Here is a 15,935-nt window from a genome sequence, read left to right as displayed (position 1 = left end):
GCTGTGCACACAGTAAGTGCTCAATAAATACGATTGAATGAATGAATGATGCCTGTTCACTTGTTTTGATGTCTGTCTCCCCCCTTCTAGACTGTGAGCCCGGTGTGGGCATGGACTGTCACTCTCTGTTGCCAAATTGTACTTCCCAAGTGCTTAGTACAGTGCTGTGCACACAGTAAGCGCTCAATAAATGTGATTGAATGAATGAATGATGCCTTCTTTTTTTGATGGCATTTATTAAGCACTTACTATGTGCAAAGCACTGTTCTAAGCGCTGGGGAGGTTACAAGGTGATCGGGTTGTCCCACAGGGGGCTCACAGTCTTAATCCCCATTTTACAGATGAGGCAACTGCGGCACAGAGAAGTTAAGTGACTTACCCAAAGTCACCCAGCTGACAACTGGCGGAGCCGGGATTTGAACCCATGTCCTCTGCACAGAGCGAACGAATAATAGCTGTGGTTCACTTCCTTTGATGCCTGTCTCCCCCCATCTAGACTATGAGCCCACTGTGGGCAGGGGTTGTCTCTATCTGTTGCTGAATTGTACTCTCCAAACGCTTACCACAGTGCCCTGCACACAATAAGCGCTCAATAAATACGATTGAATGAATGAATGAATGTTCTGCACACAATAAGCACCCAACAAATACGATCGAATGAACGAATGATACCCTGTTCATTGGCTTTGATGTCTGCCTCCCCCCTTCTAGACTGTGAGGTAAGTGACTTGTCCAAGGTCACACGACAAGATTCCCCCTTCTAGACTGTGAGCCCGCTGTTGGGTAGGGACCGTCTCTATATGTGGCCAACTTGGACTTCCCAAGAGCTTAGTACACTGCTCTGCACACAGTAAGCGCTCAATAAATACGACCGAACGAATGAATGACAGGAAAATAGCAGATCCGGGATTAGAACCCAGGTTCCCTGATTCCCAGACCTTTCCATCGGGTCACGCTGCACTCCCCCATGTCCTGGGTCGGAACTGTAACCATATTCCTGAGGAAAAGACGCTGTTCCTTTCCCACTCTTACTCTTCTATCCACTCACTTCTGTTCCCTTAGGAGGAGGAGGAAGAAGAGAAGGAGGAGGAAGAAAAGGAGCAGGAGGGGATGAGAAGAAGGAGACGGAGGAATAATAGGAGTAGAAATTATATTGTTGAGTGTTTACAGAGTATAATGTAATAATAATAATGATGTTATTAAGCACTTAGTATGTGCAAAACACTGTTCTAAGCACTGGGAAGGTGATCACAAGGTGATCAGGTTGTCCCACGGAGGGCTCACAGTCTTCATCCCTGTTTTACAAATGAGGTCACTGAGGCCCAGAGAAGTGAAGTGACTTGACCAAAGTCACCCAGCTGACAATTGGCAGAGCAGGGATTCGAACGCATGACCTCTGACTCCAACGCCCGGGCTCTTTCCAATGAGCCACGCTGCTTTTCTAATGTACTGTAATAATAATACTAATTCTGGTATTTCTTAAGTGCTTACTGTGGGCCAGGCACTGTGCTGAGCGCTGGGGTGGAGACAAGCAAATCGGGTTGGACACAGTCCCTGCCCCACGTGGGGCTCACAGTCTCAACCCCCATTTTACAGATGAGGTAACTGAGGCCCAGAGAAGTGAAGGGACTTGCCCAGGGTCACATGGCAGACAGGTGGCAGGAATCCCAGCTCTGCCACTTGTCTGCAGTGTGACCTTGGACAAGTTACTTCAGTTCTCTGGGCCTCAGTTACCTCATCTGTTGTAATAATGTACTATTATAGATATTATAATAATATACAATAATACAATAAACATTAAATACAATATCATGCATAATAATTTATTATTATATTAATTTATTATAGCATATGATGTTATATATTATAATATATTAATATAATATGATTTTACATAATATTGATATTAATGTTATATTGATATGTATCATGATGTTGTGATATTATGATATTATATAATATAAATATATACCATATAATATATTACCTATAATATAATATAATAATATTATTTATTATGTTATTTTATAACATGTATATTATATTAGGTATCATATATTGTTGTGATATGTGTTATATAATATAATATATTGATATAGCATTAATATAATATAATGCATAATAATATACTGTAATATAATATAATATAGTGTGATGTGATGATGTGATGTGATGTGATTGATATGATATACGATATAATATAATAAAAAAATATTATATGTTATATAGTATGTATTATAATATAATATATTAATATAATATGATATACAATAATAATTATTATGGTATATGTTAAGCACTTACTATGTGCCAAGCACTGTTCTAAGGGCTAGATACAAGGTAATCAGGTAAAATGGGGATTGAAACTGTGAGCCCCACATGGGACAGGGGCTGTATTCAACCTAATAAACTCGTATCTACCCCTGGCACATAATAAGTGCTTAATAAATACCACAATTATTGTTACTATTATGTCCAACCTGATTAACTTGTATCTACCCCAGTACTTAGAGCAATGCTTGGCCCCTAGTAAGTGCTTAACAAAAAGAAGAAGGAGGAGGAGAAGGAAAAGGAGAAGAAGAAGAATTCCTAATCTGTATCTTCAAGGCCCTGCTGAGAGCTCACCTCCTCCAGGAGGCCTTCCCAGACTGAGCCCCTTCCTTCCTCTCCCCCTCGCCCCCCTCTCCATCCCCCCATCTTACCTCCTTCCCTTCCCCACAGCACCTGTATATATGTATATATGGTTGTACATATTTATTACTCTATTTATTTATTTGTTTATTTTACTTGTACATATCTATCCTATTTATTTTATTTTGTTAGTATGTTTGGTTTTGTTCTCTGTCTCCCCATTTTAGACTGTGAGCCCACTGTTGGGTAGGGACTGTCTCTATATGTTTCCAATTTGTACTTCCCAAGCGCTTAGTACAGTGCTCTGCACATAGTAAGCCCTCAATAAATACGATTGATGATGATGATGATGATCTCCAGCCCTGATATAAATAATAATAATGATGATGGCATTTGTAAAGCGCTTACTATGTGCAAAGCACTGTTCTAAACTGATCTCTCTCCATTTCTGTAGTCTCTATTTGGATGTCCAGCCGACAACTCAAGCATAACACGTTCAAAACGGAACTCCTCATCTTTCCACCCCCTCCACCCCGCGACTCTTCCATCCCCGGAGACGGGAACTCCATTCTCCCGGTCTCGCAACCCCGTAACCTTGGTGTTATCTTCAACTTATCCCTTTCGTTCAACCCACAGAGTCAAATCTGCCACCAAATCCTGCGATTCCATCGTCACTTGCTAAAATCTGCCCTTTCCTCTCCATCCAAACGGCTACCCCGTTGATCCTGCCTCGACTCTCTCACCAACCTCCTTGTTGAACTCCGCGCCTCCTGTCTCTCCCCACTCCGTTCCATATGTCACTCCGCTGCATGGATCATTTTGCCAAGGGAAAAGCTCGGCCCGTGTTTCCCCCACTCCCCAAGAATCTCCAGCGTTGGCCACATCGAACAGAAACACCTTCCCGTTGGCTTTAAAACACTGGATCACCTTGGCCCCTCCCATCTTATCTCACCGATTTTCTACTACAACCCAGAATGTCACGTCTCTCCCCTAACACCAACCCACTCACTAAATCCAGCTCCGCCAATCGTCAGCTGTGTGACTTTGGACAAGTCGCTTAACTTCTCTGTGCCTCAGTTCCCTCATCTGTAAAATGGGGATGAAGACTGTGAGCCCCCCGTGGGACAACCTGATCACCTTGTAACCTCCCCCGCGCTTAGAACAGTGCTTTGCACATTGTAAGTGCTTAATAAATGCCATTATTATTATTACGTCCATCTCATATCTCTTACCGCCAACCCCTCACCCATATCCTGCCTCAGCTCTGCAACTCCCTCCCACTTCATACCTGATAGATGATCACTCTCCCTGCCTTCCAAGCATTATTAAGGTCACATCTTAAGTAGTCCATCCTTTTCCACACTCGCCCTTCTGCGATTCCCTTGCACTGGATCTATTCCCTTCATTCGCCCCGTCCTCAGCCCCACGGCACTTATGTACGTATCCGTAATTTATTTTAATGTCCGTCTCCCCCTCTGGACCGTAAGCTCCTTTTGGGCGGGGGACATGTCTACCAACTCTGTTATAGTGTAGTCCCCCAGGCACTTAGTACAATGCTCAGCACACAGTCAGAACTCAATAATGTTAGATTGATTGATAGTGGAAAAACCACAGACCTGGAAATCAGAGGATCTGAGTTCTAATCCTCGATCTAGACTGTGAGCCCGTTGTTGGGTAGGAACCATCTCTATATGTTGCCAACTTGTACTTCCCAAGCACTTAGTACAGTGCTCTGCACACAGTAAGTGCTCAATAAATATGGTTGAATCTATCACTTTCCTGCTGTGCAATTTGGGGCAGAGTCCTCTGTGCTTCAGTTTACTCATCGGTAAAATACCTGGTCTCCCTCCTGCTTAGATCGTGAGCCCCTTGTGGGACGGGGACGGTGTCTGGCCTGACCGACCTAAATCTACCGTAGCTCTTAGTCCAGTGTTTAGCACACAGTAAGCGCTTAATGAATACCACAATTATTATTCCCCGTCTGTGATTCCACCACAGCCCATTTCCTCTGAGAGCTGAGAGGCTCCCCACCCGGTGCCGGGAATGGAAAGGGATTGGGTTATAGGTTCTCATTTGTTTATTTAATGTCAGAAAGGTTTGATCCCTGTCCATTAATTAGGATAAGGGTTAGGGTTTGATAATAATAATACTAATGGCATGTATTAAGCGCTTACTATGTGCAACACACTGTTCTAAGCGCTGGGGAGGTTACAAGGTGATCAGGGTGTCCCACGAGGGGCTCACAGTCTTAATCCCCATTTTTCAGATGAGGGAACTGAGGCCCAGAGAAGTGAAGTGACTTGCCCAGGGTCACCCAGCTGACAATTGGCGGAACCGGGATTTGAACCTCTGACCTCTGACTCCAAAGCCCGGGCTCTTTCCACTGAGCCACGCTGCTTCTCTCTGTAGTTCAGGCATCTACCTTTACGGAGAAGTTAGGGGTTGGGGTTCCAGAGAGGAACCCAGGAGTCCAGGTGCAGAGGACACAAGGCTCTGTTGTCCTTCCTTTCCCGCTAGACCCGGGGACACCGACGTATCCCTGAAAAACTGGCCATTCCCCCCAAGGGCGGGACCAGGAAATCACCCTTGGCTCAGTTTCCCCCAGTCAGTTCCCGTGCTCCAGCTTCAGTTCTCTCCCTCGATGGGGTGGGAGCTAGGACACATCCAGCGTGGGTAGGGACCGTCTCTATCTGTTGCCAACCTGTACTTCCCAAGCGCTTAGTACAGTGCTCTGCACACAGTAAGCGCTCAATAAATATGATTGAATGAATGAATGAATGAATCCGGCGGAAAGGAGGGTCTCCTGGCTCAGGAGGGGAGGGAGGAGGAACAGAAGACACGACGCCGAGGCCCTCGCATTCCCGCTAGAATTCCAGGTTGAACATGCCTACTGATTCTGTTGTACCCTCCCATGTGCTTAATACAGTGCTCTGCACAGAGTAAGCACTCAATAAACGCCATTGATCAATTGATTGGTTGTTTATTCCGTGCCCCACCTCCCATCTTGGTCAACAAACTGGGTGAGGAAACATTCCCTTTAGTTTAATTTGAACTGTCTAGACTGTGAGCCCGTTTCTAGGCTGTGAGCCCGTTGTTACGTAGGGACTGTCTCTGTATGTTGCCAACTTGTACTTCCCAAGCGCTTAGCACAGTGCTCTGCACACAGTAAGCACTCGATAAATACGATTGAATGAATGAATAAATGAACTTTCCACCCCCGCACTCCGCTGAGTCCCTTGTCTCAGGATTTGGTACCTGATTATTTTGCGTCTGCCCGATCCAACCACTCCGCGTCTTTGTTGACTTCCCTCATGACCCTCTTGAGCCTTGTCTTCCCAGACTGGAGAATCCCAAACTTTCTAGTCTGTCCTAAGATGGAAGTTTTCCCTTCCCTCGATCACCTCCATTCCCTTCTCTGGTTCTTCTTAGCTCCTCTCCTTCCTTCCCAAGCTGTGGTCACCAGAACGACCCACGGTTTTCCAGTTGCGGAGCAGACCACGGTTTTCTACAGTGACAGGACTCCGCTTTTTGTCTAGTTTTCTGCCCTCTTCCTGAATACTGCTTCACCTCAGTTACTGCTCTTGATCGGTTGCATAAAACTCGAATGTTAAGCAAAAGGGCACTACACAAAGTTTAGTCTCTCTGGATGTGAGATCTTAGAGACAGTAAGATGCTGAAGACGATACCAAGGTTGCAGGCTTCTGAGAGAGGAAGTATGGCGACGGTGTATGCTGCGATGGGAAATTTAGGAGGGAAGACGAGGAGCTCCGTTTGAGCCACGATGACTTTATGATGCCTGGAGGACATCCATGTGGTGATGTCCAGGAGACAAGAGGAAATGGAAGTTGTGGAATAGATGAGAAGTAGGGTTTACAGAGGTAATCGGTCATTCGATCGTATTTATCAAGTGCTTACAGTGGGCAGAGCACTGTACTAAATGCTTGGAAAGTACAATTCGGCAACAAAGAGAGACAACCCAGTTATTCATTGAGCACCCATTTGGTGTACCTTTGGGAAGTACAGATTGAAGATGTGATACATTCCCGTCCACGAGAAGCTTACCTTCTAACGGGGTAGACAAATTTAAAAACAATTACACGAGCCATCGGACTAACTCAACTGAATAGATACACACACACAGCTCTAGAGCTGAAGTCGAGTACGACTATTTTCACGAGTAGTCGAGTTGCACACATCTCTAGAGCTGAAGTCGAGTCCGACTATTTTCACGAGTAGGCGAGTTGATCGAAGGGTTTCTGCGGGAGGAGAGGAGAAGGGTGGAGTGCAAATGTTTTAAGAAAGTGAGAAGGGATGAGGTCAGTTGCAGGTGGAGAACTGCCCATCTCCCTCCATATCACACCCAAACCGGCACCACCACTGACTTCAAGGGCCTCCACTGATTCTGTCCACTTGACTCAACTAATTCCGACACCCCGACGTTTACCAAGCCAAAAGCCTCCTAGAGCACTGGTGCAATTATTCCCCTCAACACTGGTGCCTCTATATGGATATTGAATTATTCTGATTCCACCATTTCTAAACGTTTTTACTTCCGTCTCCTCCATTAGAGCATGAGCATCATTTGGGAGGGAAGATGAAGAGTTCAGTTGGAGCCATGATGACTTTATGATGCCTGGAGGACATCCGTGTGGTGAGGTCCAGGAGACGAGAGGAAATCATCATCAATCGCATTTATTGAGCGCTTACTGTGTGCAGAGCACTGTACTATGAATTTGTGGAATAGACGAGAAGTAGGGTTTAAAGAGGTTCATTCGATCGTATTTATCGATCTCAGGGACTGTGTCCTGGGCTTAGTATAGAGGAATTTGTTATTCATTCATTCAATCGTATTTATTGAGCGCTTACTGTGTGCAGAGCACTGTACTAAGTGCTTGGGAAGTACAAATTGGCAACATATAGAGACGGTCCCTACCCAACAGCGGGCTAAGCACTTACTATGTGCCAAGCACCGTTCTAAGCACTGGGGTAGATGCAAGTTTATCAGATGGGACCACAAGGCTCCCACTCTGAATTGGAGGGACGAGGGTTTAATCCCCATTCTCCAGGTGAGGCAACCGAGGCCCGGGGAAGTTAAGTGACTTGCCCAAGGTCACACAGCAAGCAGTTGGCAGAGACGGAATTAGAACCCAGGTCCTCCGGTTCCCAGGTCTGCGCTCTTCCCACTAGTTCATGCTGCTTCATTACTTCTTTTACCACAGCTATCGATAGCATCAGTAATGTGATTGAGTCTCTTCCACCAAAGAATTGCTGCAACAGACCTCAACACACAGACATTCGCTGGAGGCCAGCTGGGTGGGGGCAGAGAGGGGGAGAAAAGAGAGGAAGGAGCAAGGCCGAAATGGGGGTCAGGGGATTTATTTATCTACGTATTCATTCATTCATTCAATCGTACTTATTGAGCGCTTACTGTGTGCAGAGCACTGGACTAAGCCCTTGGGAAGTACGAGTCGGCAACATATAGTACTTGTTTATCTGTCTAATTATGTATCTGTAGAAACGTCTGTCCCCCCCCAGACTGTGATCTCACCTTGGGCAGGAATGTGTCCGTTGGTTGTCATATTGTCCCCTCCCACGTGCTTAGTACAGTGCTTTGCAAACAGTGAGCGCTCAATAAATACCACCGAATGAATGAATGGAAGAAGAACTCACCTGTTTGCTGTCGCTGCCACACTTCGCCTCCCTCACCAAGAACGTCAGTCCTCTGGTCCATCCAGGGTCGGCCGGACCACCCGGTTAGACGATGCCGTGTCCCCTGCAGATGCAGAGGTGACAACAGCCTCGACCTCCCCCTGGCATGAACCGACCCACTCGGGGACCGTGAGGGAACGGTAGTTTCTGGCCACACCAGACGTGTTCATCCAACTGAGAGTCACTTCATCTGCGTTCTCGACCGTGAGCCCGTCGCTGAGTCGGGGCCATCCCTGTCTGTTGCCGAACTGTACTTTCCAAGCGCTTAGTCCAGAGCTCTGCACATAGTAAGCGCTCAATAAATACGAATGAATGAATGAATGAATGGCAGTGATAGCAAACCTTCATTAACTCAGTCACGAAAGAATGTTTAGTAATAATAATAATGATGGCATATATTAAGCCCTTACTATGTGCCAAGCACTGTCCTAAGCGCTGGGGTGGTTACAAGGTGATCAGGTTATCCCGGGGGGCTCACAGTCTTAATCCCCATTTCTACAGATGAGGTAACTGAGACACAGAGAAGTGAAGTGACTTGCCCAAAGTCACACAACTGACAATTGGCGGAGCAGGGATTTGAACCCATGACCTCTGACTCCAAAGCTTGTGTTCTTTTCCACTGAGCCACGCTGCTTCTCACTAATAATAATTGTGAGCCCATATACACCGTACTATTCCTTCTACTTTTTTATTATTTTATTAATGATGTGTATATAGCTATAATTCTATTTATTTATATTGACCCTATTGATGCCTGTCTACTTGTTTTGTTTTGTTGTCTGTCTCCCCCCTTCTAGACCGTGAGCCCATCGTTGGGTAGGGATTGTCTATATTTGTTGCCGAATTGCACTTTCCAAGCACTTAGTACAGTAATAATAATACTAATGATAATGATGGCATTTATTAAATGCTTACTATATGCAAAGCACTGTTCTAAGCACTGGGGAGGTTACAATGTGAATAATGATAATTCATTCAATCATATTTATTGAGCGCTGTGTGCAGAGCACTGTACTAAGCACTTGGGAAGTAACAAGTTGGCAACATATAGAGATGGTCCCTACCCAACAGTGGGCTCACAGTCTAGAAATAATGATGGCATTTATTTTATTTTATTTTTTGATGGCATTTATTAAGTGCTTACTATGTGCAAAGCACTGTGTGCTCTGCATTCAGTAAGCGCTCAATAAATACAATTGAATGAGTGAATGAATGGTAGTGATGGCAAACACTCTAACTCAGTCACGAAAGAATGTTTAGTAATAATAATAATGATGGCATTTATTAAGCGCTTACTATGTGCAAAGCACTGTTCTAAGCGCTGGGGAGGTTACAAGGTGATCGGGTTGTCCCATGGGGGGCTCGCAGTCTTAATCCCCATTTTACAGATGAGGTAACTGAGGCACAGAGAAGTTAAGTGACTTACCCAAAGCCACCCAGCTGACGCCTGGCGGAGCCGGAATTTGAACCCATGTACTCTGCACAGAGCGAATGAATAATAACTGCGGTTTTTGTTGAGCACTTACTCCGTGCCAAGCTCTCAACTAAGCACTGGGGAAGATAAAATGCAATCAGATCAGACACAGCCCCTGACCCACACATGGCCCTTACAGGAGGGAGAAAGAACTGGCATTCAAACTCATTTTACACGTGAGGGAATGGAGATAGAGATGTTCAAATGATCGGTTTAGAACTCCTAATTTCCCATCTTGCGCTCTTTCCACTAGGCCCACACCACTTCTCAACTTCAGGGCATCTCGACAATGCCCAGGACACTGTGCTAGGGGCTCAGTATACGCGGAGCGACCTACCGGCTGCCTTCGGGGGTCTTCTGTGTGCAGAATATTCAGTCCTTCTGTGGGTATCTACTTTTTTTAATTTGCATTTATTAAGTGCTTACTATGTGCAAAGCACTATCCTAAGCACTGAATCTACTTGATGCAGAGAACTGTACTGAGCAGCTAACGTGCGCAGAACACTGAGTTTCCTCTTATTATTATTACTGGGCAATTAATGTGTACGGGACACTTACTGTGTTTAGAACATCGTATTGGGTGTCCATCGGGAACAAAGTTCTGCAGCGGCAATCTACCATGTGCAGAGTTCCGTGCTGTGGATGTAAAATTTGCAGCGCGTTGACTGCCGATCACCACCTTCTCCCGCTCCTTTTCCATCTCCTCCTTCGCCTCCTCGTCCTCCGCCTCCTCCCTGCCTCAGGTCAGCTCTGTCTACATGCCACTGTCAGCTTGGCGACCACCAGGCCGCTCGCCCCGGGTAGAAAGCCCCCTAAGAGAGGGAGAGAGCTTGAGATGTCTGGGCACTGCCTCTGGGGTTCTTCTCCAGACGGTGAGCGGCCGGCCGGGCCGCTGGCCACCTACCTGATTGAGGAAATCGAAACTAGCAGGCATGATCTACCTAAAATCGTCCCTGCTCCTCTTCAGTCCTGCCCTCCTCCTTTCCCTTCTTCAACACTCCCATCCTTCACAGCGGTATCTCAAGAGGCGATCTGTCTTCTCTCAAAATCCATCCCCACTCATCTGCTCATCGCATGTCATCCCTCCCCACCTCATTAAAATACTTCCCCCGTCCCTTCTTCCCTTCCCTTCAACCGTTCGCTCTCCAATGGCTTCTTCCCCACTGCTTTCATCCATTCGGTCGTATTTACTGAGCGCTTCCTGTGTGCAGAGCACTGTACTAAGCGCTTGGGAAGTACAAGTCGGCAACATATAGAGACGGTCCCTACCCAACGACAGGCTCCCGTCTCTCCTAGCCCTCCCTTGACCCCACAATTCCCTCCAGTTATCACCTCATCTCCCTCCTACCGTTGTTTTCCAAACTCCACGTGTCCTCTACACCCGTATCTCCAGGTCCTCTCCTCCAATTCTCTCCCAGACCCCATCCCCTCGGCTCCACGGAAACCACCCTCTAAAGTTCACAGGTGATCCCCTTCTTGACAACTCCGACGGCCTCTACTCCATCCTAATCCTTCTCGACCTCACAACTTCAACACTGTCAACCCCCTCCGCCTTCTTCCGGAAACATTATCCACCCTTGGCTTCACTGGCACTATGCTACCACTCTGGCCACTCGTCCTCAGCCTCTGTCTCGGGTTTCTTCTGTGCCGTCCACCCCCTAACTGTGGGGGTCCCTCAAGTCTCCGTTCTGGGTTCCCCTTCTCTTCTCCATCTACCCCCACTCCCTTGGAAAACTCATTCACTCCCATGGCTTCAACTACCACCTCTAAGCGGATGATTCCCAAATCTGCGTCTCCAGTCCCGATACCTCTCCCCCCCTGCAGTCTTGAATTTCCTCCTGCTTTCATGTCCCGCCAAGACCTCAAGCTTAACGTGTCCAAAACGGACCTCATTATTTTCCCACCGAAACTCTGTCCGCCCCGCCGATTTTCCCATCGTTGTAGACAACGCCACCATCCTTCCTGTCTCGCAAGCCCATAACCTTGGCGTTGTTCTTGACTCCTCTCTCTGATTCAACCCACATATGCTATCACGCACATAGTCATTCATTCGTTCTTTCAATAGTATTGATTGAGCGCTTGCTGTGTGCAGAACACCGTACTAAGCGCTTGGAAAGCACAATTTGGCAACAGAGACAATCCCTACCTAACGGGCTTACAGTCTAGAAGGGGGGAGAATGACAACAAAACAAAACAAAGCAAGGGGACAGGCATCGATAGCATCAATGTAAATAAACTAAATTATATAGACACATCATTAATAAAATAAATAGAATAGTAAATATGTACATATATACACAAGTGCTGTGGGGTGGGGAGGGGTGTTGGAGCAGAAGGAGGGACTAGGGGCCATTGGGAAGGAAGGAGGAGCGGAGGAAAAGGGGGCTCAGTCTGGGAAGGCCTCATGGAGGAGGTGAGCTCTCAGTAGGGCTCTGAAGGGAGGAAGAGAGCTAGCTTGGCGGATTGGCAGAGGGAGGGCATTCCGGGCCAGGGGGAGGATGTGGGTCGGGGGCCAACGGCGGGACGGGTGAGAACGAGGCCCAGTGAGAAGGTGAGCAGCAGAGGAGCGGAGGGTGTGGGCTGGGCTGGAGAAGGATAGAAGGGAGGTGAGGTAGGAGGGGGCGAAGGGATGGAGAGCTTTGAAGCCGAGGGTGAGGAGTTTTTGCTTGATTTGAAGGTTGAGAGGCAACCCCTGGAGATTTCTGAGGAGGGGAGTGACATGCCCAGAGCATTTCTGTACAAAGAGAATCCAGGCAGCAAAGAGAACCTTGATAGTTCAATCTCTCATCCTATCCTGACTGGATGACTGCATCAGCCTCCTCTCTGATCTCCCATCCTCCTTTCTCTTCCCACTTCAATCTGTATTTCCCTCTGCTGCCCGGATTCTCTCTGTACAGAAACGCTCTGAAGGCTTCGGCAAACATATCCCTTCCCCGGTATTTTGATGCTTCCGGGGAGATACCTGACAGTGTGGGTTTTAGGGCCAGATGACATATTTTGAGGTGCTGCCCAAAGAGCAATGGCCTGGTAGTTAGAAGTCCTGGGTTCTAATCCTAACTCTGCCACTTGTCTGCTCTGTGACCTTGGGCGAGTCAGATCACTTCTCTGGACCTCGAGTTTCCTCATCTGTGAAATCATCCCTAGACCTCTCAGCGGCCTTATCCTTGAAACTTTATCCAACCTTGGCTTCAGCGATAATAGCCTCTCTTGGTTCTCCTTCTATGTCCCTCTCGGTTTCTTTTGCTGGCCCTTCCTCTGTCTCCCACCCTCCGACAGTGGGGGTCCCGCAGAGCTCAGTTCTGGATCCCCTTATAGTCATTCAAATAAATTATTGATAAGGAGCTCAGTGGAAAAAGCCTGCACTTGGGAGTCAGAGGTCGTGGGTTCAAATACCGCCTCCGCCAATTGTCGGCTGGGTGACAATTTGGGCGAGTCACTTCACTTCTCTGGGCCTCAGTTCCCTCATCTGGAAAATGGGGATGAAGACTGTGAGCCCCCCGCGGGACAACCCGATCACCTTATATCCTCCCCGGCGCTTAGAACAGTGCTTTGCACATAGTAAGCGCTTAACAAATGCCATCATCATTATTATTATTATAAGGGAAGCAACAGAGTCTAAAAGAGATGCAGTGTGGCCTAGCGGAAAGAGCACGGACCTGGGTTCCAATCCCAACTCCACCAAACGCCTCCTATGTGACCTTGGGCAAGTCACTTTAACTTCTCCCTGCCTCAGTTTCCTTATAATAATAATGATGATGATAATAATAATAATGTTGGTATTTGTTAAGCGCTTACTATGTGCGAAGCACTGTTCTAAGTGCTGAGGGGATACAAGGTGATCAGGTTGTCCCACGGGGGGCTCACAGTCTTCATCCCCATTTTACAGATGAGGTCACTGAGGCCCAGAGAAGTGAAGTGACTTGCCCAAAGTCACATAGCTGACAAGTGGCGGTGCCAGGATTAGAACCCATGACCTCTGACTCCCAAGCCCAGGCTCTTTCCACTGAGCCACGCTGCTTCTTATCTGTAAAATGGGGATTCATTACCGATTCCCCCTCCTATTTAGATGGTGAACCCCATATAAGGCGGGGGCTGTGTTCAGCCTGATTAACTCGTATCTACCCCGGCACTTAGAACAGTTCTCGACACGTAGTACACGCTTAGGAAATAAGACAACAGCAACAACAAAAACAAAAATAATAATATGTACACAAGTAATAATAATGGCATTTATGAAGCACTTACTAGGTGCAAAGCACTGGTCTAAGCACTGGGGAGGTTACAGGGTGATGAGGTTGTCCCACGGGGGGCTCACAGTCTTAATCCCCATTTTACAGATGAGGTCACTGAGGCCCAGAGAAGTGAAGTGACTTGCCCAAAGTCACACAGCTGACAAGTGGTGGAGCCGGGATTTGAACCCATGACCTCTGACTCCAAAGCCCGGGCTCTTTCCACTGAGCCACACTGCTTAAGTGTTGTGTTGCTGGGAATGGAGTAAGTCGCTCGTGACTCACTCCCGTGGCTCTCCGCAGGCTGCTTTCCGACACCGTTCTCTCTCCACGTGGCTTAGTGGAAAGAGCAGGGGCTTCGGAGTCAGCGGTCATGGGTTCTAATTCCGGCTCCGCCGCTCTCATTCACTCATTCGTTCATTCAATCGTATTTATTGAGCGCTTACTGTGCACAGAGCACTGGACTAAGCGCTTGGCAAGTACAATCTGGCAACAGATAGAGACGGTCTCGCCGCAACAACAGGGTCACGGTCTAGAGGGGGGAGACAGACAACAAAACAAAACAAGTAGACAGGTGTCAATGCTATCAAAATAAATAGAATTATAGCTCTATACAGAACATTAATAAAATAAGTAGAGTGATAAATATGCACAAATATACACACGTGCTGTGGGGAGGGGAAGGGGGAAGAGCAGCAGGAAGGAGTGGGAGGCGGTGCAGAAGAAAAAGGGGGGCTCAGTCTGGGAAGGCCTCCGGGAGGAGGTGAGCTCTCAGTAGGGCTTTGAAGGGAGGAAGAGAGCTAGCTTGGCCGATGTGCGGAGGGAGGGCATTCCAGGCCAGGGGGATGACGTGGGCCGGGGGTCGACAGCGGGACAGGTGAGAACGAGGCACGGTGAGGAGATTAGCGGCAGAGGAGCGGAGGGTGCGGGCTGGGCTGTAGAAGGAGAGAAGGGAGGTGAGTGAGGAGGGGGCGAGGGGATGGACAGCCTTGAAGCCAAACGTGAAGAGCTTGCCAGCTGGATGACTTTGGACAAGTCACTTCACTTCTCTGTGCCTCAGTTCCCTCCTCTGTAAAAGGGGGACAAAGACTGTGAGCCCCACGTGGGACAACCTGATCACCTTGTATCTACCCCAGCATTTAGAACAGTGCTTGGCACATAGTAAGTGCTTAACAAATACCGTCATTATTATTATAATTCCTACGGGCCGGTCCAAGATGAAGGAGGCAGGAATGGATGGCATCGAGCCCTCCCAAGCACTTGCTACAGTGCTAGGACTGAGCCCCCCTTTTCCTCTCCTCCTCCCCATCCCCCCCGTCCTACCTCCTTCCCCTCCCCACGGCACCTGTATATACCTTTATACAGATTTATTACTCTATTTATTTCACTTGTACTTATTTACTATTCTATTTATTTTGTTAATAATGTGCATTTAGCTTGAATTCTATTTGTTCTTACGACTGGACACCCATCCACATGTTTTGTTTCGTCGTCTGTCTCTCCCCCTTCTAGACTGTGAGCCCGTTGTTGGGTAGGGACCGTCTCTATATGTTGCCGACTTGGACTTCCCAAGCGCTTAGTACAGTGCTCTGCACACGGTAAGCGCTCAATAAATACGATTGAATGAATGAATAAATGAATAAATATCATTCACCGATTGATTTTCTTAGTGAGTGACTGCACAGAGCTTCTTGGATTTGAAGGGGCAGGTCAGACAGGCTCATCCCCAGAAGCGGAAATGGCTGTCGCCCCCATTTCTAGACTGGGAGCCTGTTGTCGGATAGGGGCCGTCTCTATATGTTGCTGAGTTGGACTTCCCAAGCGCTTAGTACAGTGCTCTGCACACAGTAAGCGCTCAATAAATATGAGATTAAATAAATGAATCATCATCA

At 47.3% G+C, this 15,935-nt stretch overlaps 1 protein-coding gene across 1 annotated transcript in view; it reads right to left on the bottom strand.

Annotated features, from left to right (window-relative positions):
• The window catches only part of LOC119943926 (protein FRA10AC1), a 73,074-nt gene extending 62,392 nt beyond the window's left edge, over window positions 1-10,682 (bottom strand). Inside the window, exon 1 of the mRNA XM_038765134.1 lies at window positions 10,373-10,682. Within this exon, the coding sequence (XP_038621062.1) occupies window positions 10,373-10,435 (63 nt within the window). The 5' untranslated portion in view covers window positions 10,436-10,682. The remainder of the gene's footprint in view (window positions 1-10,372) is intronic.
• Window positions 10,683-15,935: the final 5,253 nt, after the last annotated feature.

This window comes from Tachyglossus aculeatus, chromosome 22 (genome assembly GCF_015852505.1).
Source record: "Tachyglossus aculeatus isolate mTacAcu1 chromosome 22, mTacAcu1.pri, whole genome shotgun sequence".
Classification (NCBI taxonomy): domain Eukaryota; kingdom Metazoa; phylum Chordata; class Mammalia; order Monotremata; family Tachyglossidae; genus Tachyglossus; species Tachyglossus aculeatus.
Note: the sequence above shows the minus strand (reverse complement) of the source record. Positions and strands in the feature narration are given on the sequence as shown.